At 39.9% G+C, this 20726-nt stretch overlaps 1 protein-coding gene across 1 annotated transcript in view; it reads right to left on the bottom strand.

The window, feature by feature from the left end:
• Nucleotides 1-12835, bottom strand: part of TTC39C (tetratricopeptide repeat domain 39C) — a 59730-nt gene extending 46895 nt beyond the window's left edge. The window contains exon 1 of the mRNA XM_072998856.2: nucleotides 12553-12835. Within this exon, the coding sequence (XP_072854957.1) occupies nucleotides 12553-12692 (140 nt within the window). The 5' untranslated portion in view covers nucleotides 12693-12835. The remainder of the gene's footprint in view (nucleotides 1-12552) is intronic.
• Between the last annotated feature and the right edge of the window lie 7891 nt (nucleotides 12836-20726).

Here is a 20726-nt window from a genome sequence, read left to right as displayed (position 1 = left end):
CTTTATGTTCCCATGATCCAAGTCAAGCTTTTCACTGTAAGGCAAAACACACACACACACACACACACACACACACACACACACACACACACACACACAAAACTGAAGCTTCTTCAAAATATTTCAGTACGTAGGTCAGATCTTAATACACAAGGTGCCGGCTTGCTTCTCTTAGGCTCCTTGACCTTTAAGTACAGCACATGACCATTAGTATAGAGACCCTATACTACAGTATCAAAAACAAAATGCACACATTTTGAAAAATGTAATCAAGCTCATATCTTTGATGATAATCACATAAAATTTTTTAAAAATTTTTAAAAACCAAGCATTTTCATGTTGGAGAAAAGCTAATATGAAACTGCAACATAACACTAAAGACAGCCTGAAGCAGTAACACAACATAAAAAGGACTAAACCCTAGATTAGTCACACTTACACTAGATGCACGCAAATCAGTGGCATTTAAGATAGTCATGACTAACTTGTCTCAGAAAGATCAATGGACCTACTCCAAAGTAATTACTTGGTCTTGATTCAATGCTCAGTTTAGTTAATACTTCATTTCTTAAGTCTAAGCATGAATACTCCCTGTGAGGCAAGAGGTAAGTCAATGTAAGAATTGCAACCATGAATATCAATTAATTAATTTATCTTTCTTAAAAGTAACTACAATGATCAGATTTTACTGCCTAACCAAAGTGTTTATTACAACAAAAAGCAAAATCAACCAAATAAATGCCAATATACTACTATGAATAAATATATCCCAAAAATCATATGGATTTAATATTAGAGTTATTATGACTATTCAGTCACCTTGCTGAACATGAGAGTAGTGTTATAAAACAAAATGACAATGGTTTAGAAGTGATGCTGGGTGTGTCTTGCTTGCACTGCTTGAGATGAAGCCAGTGTCAACATCAGTCATTAAGGATGGGGCTTACTGTAGGCAGAACAGGATTCACTGACTCAGATGCACACTGCACTCAGAAATTTCAACATTCCAGAACAGACATAGAGCTTGCTTACACTGGCATATACTGTACGAACATATGAATTGTTGCTGGCACAGTTTGGATCAAGCCAAATGACTGTGTCCACACGTATTTCTACTTAAGTCAGTGGATCCCAACATTGGGTGACCCAGGTATTCTTGGACTGCAATTCCCAGAAGCCTTCACCACTTGCTGTGCTGGCTGGGGTTTCTGGGAGTTGAAGCCAAGAGCAGCTGGACTACCCAAAGTTGGGAACCACTGACTTAATTCATCCTTCCCCTTTAAGATATTTTGTATACCTTTCTGGCACAACAGTAGTGCATGTATTCTTTTTGGCATGATTCAGTGCAATCCTAATTAGCTCTTTGTTTAACCCTCTGGAGACAGTTAGCCCACACACACACAATAGCACTACTGGTGGTGTTAACAGTGGTGATAGCCCTGTGATAAAAAGGATGTGTGTGTGGAGAAACTCCCTCTTCTCTCTTCATCTTTTTTTAAAAAAGAATTCCCTAACTGATGCAATTAAAGTCTAATAACATACTAGGTTGATGCATTGCCATTTTAATGTTGGACTTACTTTATTAAAGAAAAGAAAAAGTCACACCAGCCCCCTGAATGACAGCTGCAAGAAATGTCAGGGAAGGGGGCTATGTTGACTCCATAGGCTCTGCCCCACAAGGAAACATAGCTCCAGCAGATTACCTCCTTTCAGTATCTCCTGTCTTCACTCCAACATTTCCCCTTCATGCTGAAGCTCTCCTCAGCTGCAGTTGGTGCTGTCTCCTCACTCACAAGTAAACCAGATAAATCTTGCTTGCAAGTAAACCAGGTAAACCTTGTTCTGTGTACTTGTAGCATGGGAATAGAGGACCGTCCTATAGCATGAACTCCAGTGTGGACCAAAAGATCATTCAAGTGAAAGTTGAAATAGATCATCGTTAAGATAAAAACCTTTTAAGTGCAGAAAGGACTGCACCAAATTTTCTAGTGTGGACAAGTCCATAGTTATTTTAAAGTGGAAACATCTCACTAAATCAAACTCTTTGTGTCTTCTAGGTTTATTATGAAAGAAGATGTATATCTACCTTCTCAAATAAATCTCTAAACATTTTTAAATCCCCAAAGTTTCTATTCTTGGTTCTGATACACAATGCTGAAGTTTACAGTAATGATTTGTTTCTATTAATTCTACCTAACTCCTTTCATATTTTCTGACTATCACATGTCTTCTCTTATTATTTCTCTGGATATCTAAATAACCCTATTTTGCTGCTTTAAATGTTTACATGCACAAAATTCCCTGGAATATACAGCTTTTTACTAATTTGAAATGGCAATTACAAGGCATTAAATAATTATGAAAGTGACAGTTTATGTATGGCTAAAGTGCAATATTCAGCAATGACAGGAATGAAAAACAGACAAGGTTATGATTTTGGAGAGAATAAATGGAGGAAACAAAAACACTAAGAGTGAAAAAGGCAAGTGTTAACAAATGAGGAAACCCAAGGACAATTTTGACACTGAAAAGATTTGAAAGTAGGAATGAATGGCAAAGATACAGGATTTTGTTGGACAAAGACTGAGACCCAGGCCTAAACCCAGCATCACTAGCACCTGATCTTTAGGCTAAAATAACTTTTTTCTTCTTCACTGGCCACTTGTAGCCTTTTGTATTACCTGAAAACTGGCTCCAGAAATTAGCACAGCTTCCTGGAGCAGGTTTTGTAGCCATACTAGAGTAGAAGGAATTACTGGTATCTTCTCAGCTTTGCAATTTTATCACCAAAACCACCTACTGGAGACTAGCCTCCAAACAACTTTTTAAAACGGAATCTTTAATTCATTCTGTAACTTTGCTATTCCTGTTCTATCAAATTACTTGAAGAATTCATCTAGGTACAGTATTTAACAAGAAGGTTGAGAATGGTTAACCACACTGTATGCTCCCAAACAGTTCATTATTTTAGTTCCTTTGGTACTAACATAAAATCTTAGTACCTACAATGCCCCCTGCTGCTAAGAGCCAACAGTTTTCTATGCCTATCTGTTTAAAACTATTTTACAGTATACACACTATTGCAACAGAACAGACCTGACGGATAGCATACTTTTATCCAGCTCTAACATGTTTGACTTAGCTTCAACACAAAATACAGTATTCTTCATCTCATCACAGAAAAGCCAATGAACAGATTTCATACAGGCAGATAACTCACATTAATCCTGAACTGTTTTCATCTACTATGCAGATGGGGAAAAACATGTGTCACAGTTCCCTGGCTAATCCCCTCCACTTGCAGTCAGCCACACTACTCTTGCTTATCCTGGTGGAAGCACCCAAGAAGAGTCAGATGTGGTAAAGACTGTTTGACTGGAATCACCTCACTCTCAACAACTGTGCAGTCTCCCAAACTTCAAGGTGCTCCAGGGAGTTTAACATAAAAAAGAAATTCCCAAGGCTAGGCACTAAATATGAGTGTGCCAACCTTGCGAAGTAGCTGTCAGCACTCCCACAAACACTGCAAATGTGTTCGCTGCCCTATGAAGCTGTGCCAGAGGATACACTCTGTTTATGCCCTTGAAATACGCTTTCCTTCTTTCTTTCTTTCTTTCTTTCTTTCTTTCTCAGTAGCTGGACAAGGCTAGGACTGGTTTTAGTACCATCAACTCTTGCCCTCAAAAACCAGACAACTGTGTGAAAAGATTTTTGTAGTTTATTAAGCAGAAAGAAAGGAGCGGGGAATTAAAAGGTCAAAAGAGATAAAGGTTCCAAATGATTCCAAAGAGTTCCAAGAAACAGGAGCAGCGTAAACAAATTTTTAAGCATTCAAGCAGAAAACACACCAGAAAATAGTAAAGCTAATCTACCCAATCTAATTTTAAATTGCACTATACTAAAAGAAAGAAAGAAAGAAAGAAAGAAAGAAAGAAAGAAAGAAAGAAAGAAAGAAAGAAAGAAAGAAAGAAAGAAAATTTCAGGGACATACAGAGTGTATCCTCTGGCACAGCTTCACAGGACAGCGAACAGATTCATGTCTCCTCACACGTGGGGCAGAGCCTCTTCAGTAACGAGGCATCATTCTTCTGATAGATATGCCAGCTGATTAACTAGTTTCCCTAATCCTTTTTTATACAAGTGAATGAGTCATTAAGAACCTGTTGCCAACATATCTTTCATGTTCCATCAGGACAAAGGGTAGCTTCCTGAATTGATATTATCCCTGTCACCCAAATGTACATAACTGTCTGGAAAAGGCTTGGACTGACGGAGTTACAAATAAGTTTCCTTTTGGGGTGGCTTTGATATATCCTTTAATAAAGATAAGCATGAAAGCATCTGCTCCCTTCTCAGTCATTCCTTTGAAGTGTTCAATAGCAGGAGATAAGCTGAAGATGTGAACTGTTTGCTTCCACACTGCCTATGAGGCGAGCTTCCCAGGCTCATGGAAATAAAGAAGAGTCCCAGCAATGGAATTTCATATTTCATAAACCTCAGGTTCTCAATTTCTTCACAATATGCAACTATAAACAATGACAGATCCATGCTGCATGATTTTAGTAACTTCTCACTTTTAAAATTATACTTTATCTTCCAGCTACAGCTAATGCTTTTTTATTGAGATCCCCAAATATCATGTGTTGATAAACTTCTCTTTTCCCACCACTGCCATTCAAGATGACAATTATCTTGCTTTAGGCCAGCAGTGGTCAGAAAGTTGTAGCAGCGTAAGTAACTGTAATCAGCTATGACATAATCATTTTGATCATCATCCTTCAACTACAGAATCTTCTTTTTGAAGTGCAGCAGTGAACATTGCAAACATAATTCCACATGTGCTCAAAGAAACTCAAAGAAATACATTATGATCATCACAGTTTTATTTTTAATCCCTGTCCTTATTATATCCAACATCAAACCTCCATTTTTCTTTCACAATGCTGCAAACAGAATCACAATGTGGAGATATTTAAGCTGTTGCTTTCTCTGCTAGCAAGGCAGATGCAAGTATCATTATGCCATTTTATTTATAATATTTTTGTATATATTGATTCTTCATTAATTTTCCTCTTTTGGTTTCCACTCAGTGTTTTACTTTATGTCAAGAGTATCAGTCAGAAATGCAATAATGGAAAACAAGAACTAGGAAGCTAGCTCGCCTCATTCCAAGACTTCTTTGCACTTTCATGTTTTGTAATGTTTTAGGTCACATTATAACAGAAAAATAGTTTCCTGAAAGATAGGTTAAGCATTTTAAAATATATAAATAAAATAAATTATATCTAGTCGTGCCAAAATAGCTTCAACATAGGTTGGAACAGAGATTCAAAGAAGACCCTACTTATAATTTTCATACATTATAATTTGATGTCATCAGAATTTTAACATTTTCTGTTGCCAAGATCATCCAACACAGTCAATTTGGTTCCTGAATACACTTCATAATCTTGGAATAAGATAACAGGTTTTATTGATCATTCACTGTTTACAGAACAGGAAGATGACTGCAGAAACTAACAGTTTTGTTATAAAAGCATGCAAGAGCCTCCATCACAAAGATCTCTGCTTGGAATTGTGCTTTTTAATTTGTTCATCCATATTCTAGACAGGGAGCAGGAGACAGTGGAAATGTTAAATTTGCAAATGAGACCAAATTAGTCAGGGTGGCAAATGAAAAGGAATGGTGATGAGCTGCAAATGCATTTGCAAATTGGAAGAACAGGCATTCGAATGGAAAATGTGGTTCTAGTAAAGTGTACATACTCACAAATGTTCCCTTTCTTGATTTTCTAGGACTAAGTCTGTGCCAGTAAAATTTCTAGCCTCCTGCATAAACCAAACCCCAGTTCCACCTTTCCTTCAGTTTTTTCCTCCAATTTTTGGCCGTCATTTTATGCTGAAAACCCTCAAATCTAGTACAAACTAATGTGAATGTTGGTGGATCATTGCAGGAAATACACCATTCTATACCAAAAGCAAAGCAAAGCAAAGCAAAGTGTGCTGTTTATATACCACCCCACAGCACTTCAAGCACTCTCTGGGCTGTTGACAAGTTAATTATGCAGGCTACACATTGCCCCTCCCCTTGAGAGTTGGTCACTCAGTTTACCGACCTTGGAAAGATAGAAGGCTGAGTCAACCTTGAGCCGGCTACCTGGGACTGAACCCCTGGTCATGAGCACCATTTTGGCTGAAGTACAGCAGTTTAACCACTGCACCACAAGGCTCAGAACCGTAATAATCCAACATAAATTGGCATTTCCTCTGCATAGACAAGCAGTTCAAAAATCATAAACAGCAAGGAGTCAGCACCAAGGGTCAGGATATAAATTAAGCAGGAAAAGCGATCAGGAGAAATGTTACCTCCCTTGAAAACACAGCTGGGGTTTACGTAGCTAGACAGCCTAAACCCCACCCTGCTCTCAGCTACAGGTATTTTGCCAGCTGGTCAGAGAGCTCAACTGAAGGGTTTGGCCTACTGATCTACCAGGAGAAATAACTTTTCTTCAAAGAGACTCCTTATAATCAAAAAAACCCCTTGTTGTGAGGAGACTTTCCATGCAACCAAGCACTTCACCTTGTAGACTCTCTCTGGCTTGTGTTTTCAGTTTGTAAAACTCACATATGGTGGGGGGGGGGAGTCAACCAATCTCTGAATCAACACTAGAATCAGCCCCAGAGTCATCATCATTTAAGATCCCAGGTTAATGTCCCTCTTCAAGGGTCTGCCACCATCTAGAGAGTTGTTTTGCTTGATCTTGGAGGGATCTAGATTGGCTAGAACTGAAAATCCCTCATTGATGCAAAAAGGCAGTGACTCGTTCTTAACCTAGTAACCAGTACCCTTTATATGTATCAAAGCTAAGCATAATACATGGCCAAAATAACATTTATCAATTAAACAATAAAAAGAGCACCACAAAAATTAATAGATTATTCTCCCCCCACACCATGTTTTGTTGTGCCACGAAATCACTTCCAACTTATGGTAACATTTTTAGGTTTTCTGAGGTATGTGAAATGTTCAAAGAGTGTTTTACTGTTGTCATCCACCCATTTTGTTTCCGTAACAGAGCAGGGATTTGAACCCAGATCTCCTTATACCACAATGGCTCCCATTTCTCCCATAACTTCCCATTTTCCTTCCTGGCACGTGCTTATCCTTTGCAAAGTACTTATGGGGTGGAAACTAATTTTTAAATCTCGTATACTACATATGCCACAGGTTTGACCAAGGGGTGACACATGGTCATTTCTAGTATGACTCTCAGACAAATTGTCAAAGCAGCAACAATATAATGATTACATTTATGAACAATAAGAGAAAAGGAAAACCATGATAATAATCAGCAGCAGTAATTCGGCAATCAATTCAGATTATACTGAACTCTAGAAAGAACAAAACATTTTTTTTACTATGACCTAAGAGCACCAATGGTGAGTGCTTGCTGAACTAATACAATTTTCAAAAACAGGATAACTCTGGGAACTAGATGTATACTGTCTTGAGGTCCATGATCAAAGAGAAGTAAGAGATGGGATGGAGAAAGTACATTTTTTGGAACTCAGAAATAGGAAAAACTAATTTGCAAAAAAAGAGGAAAGGACTACATTTGTTCTTAGGAACACGTAATCTAAAATTAATCTCACTTGCTACAGCAAAATGCATTTTCAAGTGGGATACATTTAATCATATTTTAGAGCACAAATCAACTTACTTGCAAAAATATATGTTTAATTCTGTGTAGAGGGGGAAATCATTGGGGAGAGGACCATAAAAGGGAAAAGTCAACTAAGCAGATAATCTGCTCTGCCGAAGTGAAAGAAAAGGAGTGTAATCGAAGATGACAGCACTCTTCCAGCAAATGCTTGCAAAATGCAAGGAAACGTTATCATTAACAAAATGCAGTGTCTTTGTTTTTAAGCTGCTCCTTCTTTACCAGTATCCAAGGAGAATAAAGGAAAATAAAATAAACTACATAGATATGATCTTAGTCATAACTGGTGGAGGGGGAAGGAAGAGAAGCCAACTGAATACTGTACACCAATAAGGTTTTATAAAAGATTGGATAGTGAATAGGAAATTGAATCAGTGTAGTGGAGATGACAGGGCAGTTTCTGCAGGTGGCAAATGGCTGATCACAGGCCTTCATGTCCAGGTGTAACACGCAAGAACTAAAAAAGTTGCAGGAACAGGACACTGACATTTCAACAGAAACAGACGGAAGCTATTCCAGGCACAAAATAAGACCATACCTGAGGAAATGCTAGGAGCTAGCCAACATGTTACAGAAAAGCAAAGAAATCAGCACCTATTTAGTCAAAGCTAGACAAAGAAGGATTTCAAAAGAACTTTTCGACAGTTGCTTCTCCCATTTCAAGGAATCATTCCTAATACAGATGGAGGAGAGCAGGAACAGTACTATTGTTATGTGCTTGTTCTGTCGTACACAGACTCAGTGAAATCAAAAGACACCTTCTGCTTCAATGCCTTAAAAACAGAAAAATGCAAGAAAGAATGGTTCTAATGCAGAGAACTGTCTTGAGGAATTTGATGCAATTCAAGCTACATGTGCAGTTATAAGGCAGAAGGAAGGATGTCTGAGAATATAGTTCACATTGCTCTAAAGTTACAGGAAAAGCAGAAGAGTAACAACAAACACTACTTGAAGTAAGAAAACAAACTGAAAACTACATGAGTAAGAAAACTACATGAAGGACAGGAAAGCCCATACTTCTATTCAACATATATGGGGGTGGGGAGGGAGTATGGAACTGTGAGAAAATGTAGAAAAACACTAGTATCAGCAGCCATTTCAGTGGTTTTGTCTCCATAGAGGAGATGGTGGTTAGAGAAGGGCATGGGCAAACATAAAGCTATCGAGGAAAGGGGTTAATGATAATCAGAAATTGTATCATCTGATCTTAAGAATGTCTTTGACAATAGGTTAGTATCTTGAACAAAATATGGTAATACTTCTAATTAAATAAACCAGTCAAGTGGTAGCAGTGTATGTTTGGTCAACAGTATTTCCTGGAATTGGTGGATACACACTCATGAAAGGGAGCAAGAATTCTAAATGATTTCTAATAAAAGCAGGGGCCAGTCACAACACATCCCTCTGAGTAGGCAGAAATTGACTTTACACTGCTGAACTACACCCTAAATTAGAGGCAAAAATTTCCAGAATATATGGCTTTTTCATCAAACAGCATGGATGTTCTCATAAGTCTTATTTCAGACCTTAAATGCTATGGAGTAATTGTCTCTGAAATGCAGCAGATATATAGTAGTGGGGATAAATGTGAACTGGGATGCAGCAGAAAAGCCGACAGGTAAGGAAACAACCACGGGATTCCAAAATGAAGCTTAAATGTGCAGTTAGGGACAAATAAATAAATAATGCAATGGTAGTTGCAGAATCAGGCGATGGGGTTACAGAGAAGTTCATAAAATAAGGCAAAATAAGGAAGGTCAGCTGCTGTGCACATTGCTTTATAACCAAGTGAAGCAATAAGTGCCAGTGAGAAAAGAATGAATGGATTTCCAGGAGGAGTAAATTTTTAAAACATCAGCACTGCAGAATTTCTGTTTCCTTGCATTGGGAAAAGATAAAGTTTTACTTTAAAAGCTTATAAAGACAAACAAAAGAACAATTAGGAAAAAATAAATAATGCAGACCATAACATATTGTATACTACGTATTTTTGATAACAAACTACCTTTCTTTCTCTTTTTCCAGAGTCTGTAAGAAGAGATTATTTTGAAATATGTGCAGTAGTATCTAAATTTTGTTCCATGTGACACTAATAATGTTATTTTAAATAATCATGTTATATGGAAAAACAATTGCTTGTTTGATGCAACAGCCATTATTCAAAACTTCTATAAAATGTTTAAACATTTTTTGACTGAAGTGTTTGGAAAAAGAATGAACTTGGTGGCATGGAATAGCAAAAAGCTACTGAGAAATTCAATAGTTACTAAATGGGCAGTATTTGTTACAGGCCTGGTTTTAAGAGGCAATGAAGCACAGCACAGGCCAAAATTACAGCGAGAACAGAAGCAAACAGCAAACCTATTTATGGAAAAGAGATATAACATGCCATATAGTTAACCATCTATATCCCCAAATGACAGAAATATTGTCTAAATTACATTGCTTTCATATCATGGTTTCTCTGGAACTGCGATCCCCTCGTTAAAAAAAAACTCATATCATGTCCCTAGGGGAAAAAATCACTGCACTCTCAAATGAACTGTATTGTCTCCCCATGTTTCTCCTACTTGATATGTAACTGGTATTAAAAAAAACAGCTGAAACAGCAGACTGTTCAATGTGAACAAGCAAAGTGCTATTGGAATTTTGCACAACTGTTGTTCATTTACTTACACATACTGCCTTTTATTACTTCCTGACACTGACACATGCAGGTTTTCTGATGACTGGCTTAATTAATCTAAACTATTACAGTAGTTCCTGTTCCCACAGGATATAGAAGGTCCTGAAATTGTCAATTTCCTTTCACAATTCTTTTCTTTCTTTCTTTTTTACATAAAATAAACAGCTTTTATTATATTGCTCTCAATAGAGGCCAAAAGGGAGGTGCCTGCAATGAAGAAATTTTTATTTAATATTGGAAGGGAACTTTGTAAACAAATCTAACACAAATAATTTGGTCTTGATCATGGGGAAATACACTGCATTCAATAAACCATTCTAGAAGTACTGTGTGGAACCTTGATCTTAATTCTGCTCCTACCCAATCACAGAAACGCAACGCTTCAGTCATGGAAGGCCTCTAATGTGGGGAAAAAAGTTTACTTTCAGCCCGGATATTTGGTTCCCAACATTCAGAGACAGCTTATAGTCTCTGGAGAAGGGTTCATGCTTCCCTTGTTTGGGTGGTGTGTCCAGTTATGAGTCACCTTATATCAGTATTACTAGTACTGTCATATCTCTGAATCTTCACAAATTATCACACCCAATACATTATGTAGGAGAATTTGTTGCATAATCTCTATTCATGCAAAAGATGCTCTCGTATATGTGGGTTAGGTTCTGTCAAGAAACTTCCAACTTATGGAAACATTAACTGAGTTTCAAGACAAAAACATTAGGGCACCTTAAAGACTAACTGGTACCTCGACTTGAGAACGTCCCTACATATGAACGATTAGAGTTAAGAATGGCTCCATTCGCAAAAAGTTGCTTCGACTTGAGAACGGAGTTTCGACTTAAGAACCAAAAAAGAGGGGGGGAAACACCCTTTCCTGCCTTTTTCGACCTAAGTCCACCTTGGGTAAAAGAAAAAGAAAAATTTCGCCCCCTAGTGGTAGAGGACAGATTAACTGGCTTTGCATTAGTTCCGATGGGAACTGATGCTTCGACTTAAGAACGAAAAACAGCAGATACGGATTAAACAGTTTTCAATGCATTCCTACGGGAAATGGTGCTTCGACTTAAGAACGTTTTCATTTAAGAACGCAGTCCCAATACGGATTAAGTTCTTAAGTCAAGGTACCACTGTACATATTATTATGAGCTTTCGAGAACAAGTCAGACTTCTTCAGAGTTTTTAAGGTATGTGAGATGCTTAAGAAATGGTTTTGCCATTGCCACTCCACATTGAGTTTCTAAAGCCAAGCAAACATGTGAATCCGGGTCTCTTGAATCCTCATGCAACACTCAGTCCCACATACAGCAGCCTTCACAGCAGCAATGCTAGGTGGGCGATGCATGAAGTCTTGCTGGGCAGGAACAACACATAAAGCCCACCCTTTCAACCAGAGCTTAACCCAAGTCAGAGTCAACTTCAGGACTTGCTTTTACATATCCAAACTTGTGACCTCTGCAAAGTTAAAAAGCAGTTTCAAGTATGTGTGTGGCAGGGGTGTTCTGTTGAGTTTTGAAGGCACTCCTCATGACAGCCCCACAACCAACAGGCCAGGCTCTTTAATTATACTGGATTTAAACAAAGACCTTTCACCACTCTGGGTGTGTTGATGGCTTATCTATGCTCGAATGTCCTTGCCCCCCACCAATGACTTCTGAATGACACTTCACAGCCACAATAGAGATCTTGATTTGTCATCTTCAAGGACTACCAAAAGACCTTCACAGCTGCTGAAGGCTCATCACTATCTTGGATCTTCTGCACTGCCACTACATTGCATAAGCCCATCCTCCTCCTTTCTGTACAAATGACTGTGTTTCCTGAGCTTAGCACCTAGGAAGGAGCCTTCGGAAGGAGCAGGCTGCAGAAAGCCCCCAAAAGCTGAAGGCAAATAAAATCTGGTTCGCCTTCAAGAAGCCACAAGGGTCCTTCCTTCCTCGCCAGGGACCCCAGAGGGGATGGCGCTCCTTGCGCAGGCGAGAGGAGCCATCTGGACTCGCTCAGGGGCGCTCTCGCTCTCGCTTGGCGTGCCTTCCCCCGTGGACGCGCCGGCCTTGAGGGAGGAAGCCCCGGCTCCTCCGGCTCCGGCTCCTGCTCCTGCTCCGGCTCCCGCCCGCCTTGCCACCCGCAGCCGGCGAGTACAGTATGTACCTGTATTTCCTGAAGAGCTGGTCGGACTCCCGGAAGCCGTTGTTGAGCAGCATGTTGATGCCGGCCAGCGCCAGCTCGGAGTCCTCGATGGGCAACGGCGACTCGCCGGTCCCGCCGCCCTCCTGCTCAGACCCGGCCATGGCAGCGGAGCAGGTGGGGGGGGGAGGAAAACCCACCCAAGCAGGTCTCCTCGTCTTTCTCACACGGTGCGCCGCCTCCACCGGTAGAGACGAGAGGAGGAGGAGGAGGAGCGGCGAATGGAGGGGGGGGGGAGAGAAGGGAGGGAAGCAAGCAAGCAAGCAAGAAGGGCAGCCAGGAAAACCGAGGCTGCCTCCTTCCCGCCCTTTCAGGCGACGTCCGCCCTGCCGCCGTTCAGAAGCGCCGCTCGCTCGCTGGCTCCCTCGCTCGCTCCCGCGCGGCTGCCAAGGAGCACTCGCCGGTGAGGAAGGAGGGACGCTGCAGCCCTCCAGGCAAGGGCTGGCTGGCGAGCAGCGCGCCTGCGCGAGAGACTGCGCACTCGGGGGGGGGGGACGCCGGCGCCTTGGGTGTCGCTCGTCTCGCTTCCAAGTCAAGAAATCTTGGGCGGGACTTCATTGTGGGTTCCTGTTTCCTACACAGCGTAGAAATAAAAGGTCGCTCTATTTATTTAAAAACGGGAAAAAGGAAAAGAAAGGTGGATCCCATTAAGAGAGGGAGGAAAAGGAGGAGACCAGTGAATATCGCGCGAGCCATGGAGGAACGGTCCCCGCGATGCAGTGCTTTTATGTCCGTGGCCAGCCAGGTGCTTTCAAGGCGAAGTACAGTAGCTACATTTCTGTTTGGTAATATCTCTAGATACCTGTGGCTGCTGAGCGTGGGAGTGCCGTCTAAAATTTCGTTGTTAAACTCGCTGTGCATGTTTACTCGAAAGTAAGTTCCATTGATTTCAGTATTTTGATTTACATGCAGTTTTTCCCCCCATCCCGGCGCTCAGTTGCAAAAATACCTGGCTCAGGACGCAGCTGTCAATATAATAACGTAACGTCCTCAATATAAATATTAATATTAAAATCATCAGTAGTGCTTACTCTTATTTTTGTGTTCAAGATTTAAACGGTAAATGATTAAGTCTGTGCGAAACAACTACCATATATTTTCAAACGTTCAGTAGCCTTTTTGTGTTGTTGCTGTGTGCTTTAACTTATGTAAAAGTTGCTTCTAGAGTCAAACTGTTATTTATGCATGCTGTATTAACTGAAATCTATGATGTCCCTGCATTTATTTGTGTGTGTGTGACCCAAAATTTTTATTGGGAAAAATAAGTTCAGTTTACTTTCTCAGTGTAGAAACAAAGCACATTTTCTCTTCATTCTTATGGATTGGAGTCTGTATAAGGCTACAATACTACAAGCTGGCAATAAGTCCCTCTGTCAATGGGGAATGACAGCTGAGTTGACATGTATGAAATTCCACTCTGTAGCGTACTTATTTACCAATTCTATAATCCTAAATACATTGCTTAGATGTAAATTTTTATGCTATTTTATTGAGTACTCTGTATTATTATTATTTCTTACTCTTTTGTTTATTACTGCTTTTTGATTTATTTATTGTAAATTGTGCTTTGAACCAATTGTGCAGTATAAAAGTGAAATAAATAAATCATACAAATACTCCTGTATGTGATCCTGTACATACTTATTTAGAGGTTAATTAATTCACTTGGATATATTTTTAAACTTAGCATTTTAATGACGGTGTAACACTGGTATGTCCGAAATATTGCCGTGTCAGTACACCCGTCTGTCTGCAAAGGTTCTATGAGATTTTAAATGCGCAGAGAATATCCAGGTACACAACTGAAATATTTTGGCGAAATCGCTATTGGTGTTTAAGCCACAAGAAGCCAAAAAGACAATACTGTAATAGTTTTGCAGAAAATAGTGAATCATAGGAACAGTTTGGGTTGTGTCTATTTTCTACAGAGTTTTTTAAAGAGTATAAATGTTCAGTTATGTAGGACTGGATACTTAATATTTTACCTGGTGTCAAAATTGGCTTTTCTACACAAGGTCAGCATCCTTAGACACCTGCTGAGACTTTCATCACTGCAGGGTGCCTATTGGCAATGCTCAGAACCACTTTAGCCTCCTGCTCTTCTTCCTTGCTATTACTATATAGTCATCTGCTCTTTCCTAGCGTACGACTAGAGTAAGGACTACAACAACATAAATTAATTCCCAACAAGATCATTCTTCACACTGATGATTTTGAATTTGGAAGGGAACTTATGGGGCACAGTAATTTGAAATTCAGTACCCTGTGTTGTGAGGCTAAATTTTTCTCTGCTGCATATATGATGTATGGTTCTACTTTTCAGTGTATCCGTGTATTCAATGTAACTGTTAGACTATTTAGCCTGCCGCCAGCAGAAATGGCGTAACATGTTAAACCTATGGTCATTTTTTTAGTAGTGCTTGTTTTAGAGTCAGCAAGTAAAAGGTTCCAGGTGATTTAGCAATAAAAAGATGGGTTTTTTTCTTTAAAATTAATTTGACCTTCTTTAAAATTAATTACGACAAACCCTTACCAGCCATTTAAAATCATATTTGCCTACCCTCCTCCAAAAACTAAAGATGTCCTAAATCTGTGTGGCATTGACTACAGCACATATGACTGAAATAAGTCTCAAAAATGTTTCCTTCTCACATGAGATTGTGATTGTCTCAAAAAATATAAGCATGTCAGTGTACTTTTAGCTAGCCAGATCTAAAGAAAAGAGTGTTCTTCCATGTATTGTCCCATAAGTAACTCCTGTACTAGTCTTGCTTTCATTTGTCTTCTGGCCAAAATGGTGAGAGTAAGACATTTTAAAGTCCAAGATCTGACAACTGCAGCAATCTACTTTCTGATGCCTGATAGAGTTTATCCTGTACATAGGCACCAAAAAACAAATACAATTCTCCCCCTTCTCCAAATTCATATTAGTAACTAGCCCATATGTTTGACTGTTAGCATAATCCTATGCATTTCTTCAGAACTAGGGTCCCCTGAGTTCAAATTCTTTTTCAGATCACATAGCATACAGCAGGCAAGCTAATCTATTTTTTGGTCATTCAGACAATTATAGCTGTATACAGGCTGTTATTGTATATAGGGAAGTTGGGATGGGACGCAGCAAAGATAATTCTGCACACATGTTTCTCTACACGGGTTTGGTCTCTCATCTATGTGAGCTAATACGACATAGTGTTTACAAGATTAGAATTCAAATCCCCAGAAGCTGACTGGTTTACTTTGGGCCAGTCACTGTTAGCCTAACCTAGTTTCAAGGGCTGTTGGGATAGTAAAATAGGACATATTGGAGATAACTATGTAAATAGCATTGAGCTTATTGTAAGGAAGATGGGATATAAATGCAATAACGAAGTAAGCAAACAAATTGAGTGTCATATGAAAATCTCAAGTACCTGTGCAAAGGATTGTATGGTATATTTATTTATTAAATCTATATACTTCTTCATAACTACTATTCTCTCAATTAATATACTGTTCAATAAAATGAGAATCATGGTGGTAGCATATAAAATAGCTGAATGCCCTGAATTATAGCTGTGTAGTTCCCCAGATCTATGAGAGCCATACTTTTTCATCAACTCTGCTTGGCATCCATGCAATCTCGGTGTGCCAAATACTTCTGCAGATATGACACATTGAAAATTGTGTTTCTGCTGCACAAAAACAGACAGCAGTGGCCAAGCATTTTAGTGCCACTGTTAGGATCAGAGCCTCTTCTTCAAACTTTTATAGTCCTTTTCCTGTACATTTAATCTCTTCACTGTGGAACAATGTATTCATCTGGACTAGACATGGGAGCTTTGTATTTGTATCCCAGGGGATATGAATATGAGTTTTGTCTCCCCAGGTGCCACAGCACTCCATTCTTGCCCCCCAGAAGTAGCCCGATCCACTCACTGGGTTGCTCATAGCACACACATCCAATGACAGTGACATCACACCATCGTGGAAGTAGACCCACCAGTACTGCCCTGCCTCTCCCCACAGCTGACGCACTCTAGCGAGGAGACAATAAGACCTGTGTGCTCCACTGCTAAGTGGTTGGCTCCCCATTCAGCGGCAGAGTGGTCAGCTGTGGGGAGAAGTGGGGCAGCACCCATGGGACTACTTCCGCAATTGGCACAGTATAGCCACCATCAGATGCACTGCTGCAAAGAGCTTGGTAAGTGGACCGGGCTGGTTCTGGACTGTGTATCCCCTGGGATACAAATATGAAGCTCCATATCTAATCCGAACAATATAAAACCTAGTGTATTGGTGTTTGCAAATCTTTGTTCTACACTGCTGTGTTCCATGGTTAATATGTCAATAGTTGTTCAAGGTCATATTTTCTAGACGTTTCTTACAAAATTTCACAAGTGGAGGTTTTTTCAATGCAGGCAGAAGGGATCAGAAAGAGATAGAAGATTCTATCCACCTGTATTCATTCATTCATTCGTTCCCAATATGTAACCACCTTGGTGGCTTCATTTGCATACCTTCATAAAATCATGAAAAGGCACTACTGCCTGCCTGCATTTAATTTTGACTGGATCAGCTAAAGAACTGGATTTGTGAGGGAAGTTTACATCCGCCACTCCCACCCCGACCCACACTTCTTTCTAACCTCTCCCTCTGAAAGTAAAAACGTTATCATCAGTCAGTCCCCAACGCTGTCTGTAGCTCCTTCTACTATTCCTTCCAGAAAGAAAGAAAAACACGGATCCATTTACATACTCATGACAATTCAGCCCAAATCTCCAGATGGCATCATCCAGCAAATTTCCTGTTGGGCTGTCTGTCTTTCATGTTGATCTCCTAGCTTCCATTTTGGTTGGTTAAGCAAAGCTGCAATATTCTCACCATTGGAGGATGGAGCAAATTATAGTCAGGCTGACTTAATGATGTTTTAAGAAATGAAGCTAGATGGAGAGAAGAGATGTAATGGTCAGATGCTACTAACAAGCTTGTTTATACAGTACTTTAGTTGTGCATATCTGAGCTTATCACTGAATAGGTAGCAGTTGACATGCTTGTATTGCCACCCAAAGTTTAATGAAGTAAAGTATTACCAATTGCAACCTTTTGGTGTAAACAGCAAAGGTATATAAAGAAGTCCTGACTCCTGACCTCTGAAGATGCCGGCCACAGAGACTGGTGAAACATTAGGAAGAACAACCTTCAGAACATGGCCAAAGAGCCCAAAAAAACCACAACAACCACTATATAAAGATTGTTTGCTTCATTCAGTGGGGGTTCAGAATTCTTGTGTGGACTTGTGAGCCTTGCTGTCATCCATTCCAGCTATTGGGTACCTGTCAATAAACTTGTCTCCTTATATGTAAACCTGGACTTGCCTGTCATTTCCTCAGGATCCTTTCAGATTTTGCTGTTTCTACAGCTGGAGGATATATCTTCAAATTCTGCAAAGGAAACTCGGCATAAGCAGACATTTCCCCAGTTGTCAAGGAGACTACAGTATTATATACACCATGCACATATGGCATATGTCCTAGAATCAAAGGCAAGTGGATCAGGCCTGACTCCAGTGCACTTCCATATGTTTGTTGAAGTCTTCCATGCATGGCAGTTATTGGATTAGGATGCCAATTTCATAATATTTTCTATACCGTTGTTGTCAGCTGTCTTTGCAGGCTACCTTGCTGTCTTTATTTGAATAGCACTGAGAATTTTGGAAGGAAACTGAGAAAGATGGGGAAGAATAAATATATTGTTGCAATAAATGTTTTATTGGCCCTTTCTTCTGTTCTTGGATCCAGAGGTCAGCATGCAATGTTGTTTTCTTACATTGCAGTAATTGCTTATAAATAGAACTTCTGAATCAGTAATACGAGGGGGCTGAAAGGATCAGTCATGAGATAACAACGTAATGAAATCATACAGTACTAGAATCTTTCAGTTCCCATTAAGGCTTTGGTATAAGCTGGCTATTCCTAACAAATTGTTACCACATGACAGCTTTCCTAAGGCACCTCCAAATAAAAATGATCTTGTGTTCTTCTAGGCTAGTAGCCAATGAATATGGATTCTTTTTTTAAAAAAACTTATAAAATATAAAAGGTACACAATGAGAACAATCTGTATTCACTCATAATATTGGGATAAGAAGGGAAATAATAAATGTAACTATCCATCACTAATATTCTAGAAGAGCATACAGTATTCTAAGATGCAGTCTCAATTTCAGTACAGAAACTGATAACTAAATGTGCTTGGAAACATCATAAAGTCTCCATGCACATGAATACCTTGGGTAATACAACACATTTTCCTGTAGGTTTGTTCTTCCTGAAGTACTAGCTGTACTTTCCATTTATAAATGTGTCCTGAGCATTTGCCTTCAAGGCCAATACAATTAATGGAGATCCAAGCAAAAGTTCAAGTCTTTAACTGTATAGCTCATATTTTTACTGACCTTTTCAGAGAGTTTGTTTCTTAGATGTTGTACCCCACCAACAGTCACAAATGAGGTATACAACCAAGACATTTTGATCCATGAGGCAGAAAATCACAGTTGTCCCTCAGTGGTGAGGAACAACATTTGCTGTTGTGCCTCCAGCAGCAAAATGACTTGGACTGACTCCGGTAACTACAGATTTTAATCCTTGGGTTTCCCCAGTCCTACTTCAGCACAGATAAATACTGGTCCCTCAGCAATGCTAGACTTCCAAAGACACACCAATGGACAGATGGCCATCTGTGACTCTCTGCGTGTCATTAGTCCAATGACCTATCCCAAAACACTTTAGTGTTGGCTATGCATTGACTAAAACGGATGGGAATTGTAATCCTACACCATCTGGAAGTCCATGGTTGTCCACCCCTGCATTAAATGGGTAAATTATGCCCATTTCTTTTAGTACTGATATTCAGGGATAGCACAACAGGATTTATTTTCCATCAAAGGAAAAGAGACTGGTGATTTTCAGTGCCTTTGTAATATATGCTTAATTTATTTACTAATAGACACAGAGCATATTGGGAAACAGCCAAACGGACAGCACAACCATTAATCCTGCCTTAGATCTCTGAGAGTAACTGTACCCCAAGGATCCTTCATTTTCAACCAACTCAAGCCCAACTAGATGTGACATAGAATGATGTCTCTCTTCTGAATTGTCATTATTTTAATGAAAGACAGCCTTGAAAATTTGCAATTGGGAGTAGAAGAATAGTGAATTTGATTAACCCTTTCCCCACCTGACATTTGTCCGCTACCATTCCTGTTTTCTCCAGCAGATGAAGAGACCCAAAGCCTTGAATCTTCTTCCCCAAATTAAATGGAGTGGTGAATAATTAGGGACAGATACCAGAAATGTGTAAACAGGCAGATGAATACAGTACATCTCATAGCTCCTGTAGGCAGCCATTTTTCATTCAACCTCCTAATGGAAGATGTTGCAAGGTGTTAACTCCAATCTGTACTGAGACATAGATCCATTTCTTAGCTAGGTCAAGCTGATCTGCCTTATCTGTCTCCATTGTATCCTGCCTAAGACTTAAGAACATGACATAACCAATATCAACATCTGACACACTTGATTCATTCCAGCTTCCTGTTAAACTCCATTGCTATGGGCTATCTTGAGGCCCTTTGCATTCTTTCAACTTCCCACAACACCCCTGTACCTCAATGTTAATGTAGCATGTTGTAGGAAGCTAAACGTTTGGTGACCCTAGAGCCAACTATTAATCAACAAATAACATATTTTAACAATATCATTTGCAAGTCAAATACAGTGGTACCTCGACTTACAAACGTCTCCACTTGTGAATGTTTCGAGATACGAACGGCTCCGTTTGCAAAATGTTGCTTCGACTTGTGAACGGAGCCTCGACTTGAGAATGAAAAAAGGCAGGGGAAAAGGATGGGAAATGCAAATTTCCCCTGCCTTTTTTCGTTCCATTCAAACCGTCGGTGGCGAAGAGGCTGCTCTTTTGCCCCAACAGTTAGGAAAAGGGACCCCCATGAGGTCTCCGATGGCGGCAGGGAAGCCCTCCCAGGGCTTCCCTGCCACCATTTGAGACCTCCTGGGACTTCCCTGCCACTGCGATCAGCACCTTCGGAGGTCTCCGGAGGCCTCCTGGGGGTCCAATCACGGTGGCGGGGAACCTCC

This window comes from Pogona vitticeps, chromosome 4, assembly GCF_051106095.1.
Source record: "Pogona vitticeps strain Pit_001003342236 chromosome 4, PviZW2.1, whole genome shotgun sequence".
In the NCBI taxonomy this organism is placed as follows: domain Eukaryota; kingdom Metazoa; phylum Chordata; class Lepidosauria; order Squamata; family Agamidae; genus Pogona; species Pogona vitticeps.
This window is presented reverse-complemented; position numbering and strand designations above follow the sequence as displayed.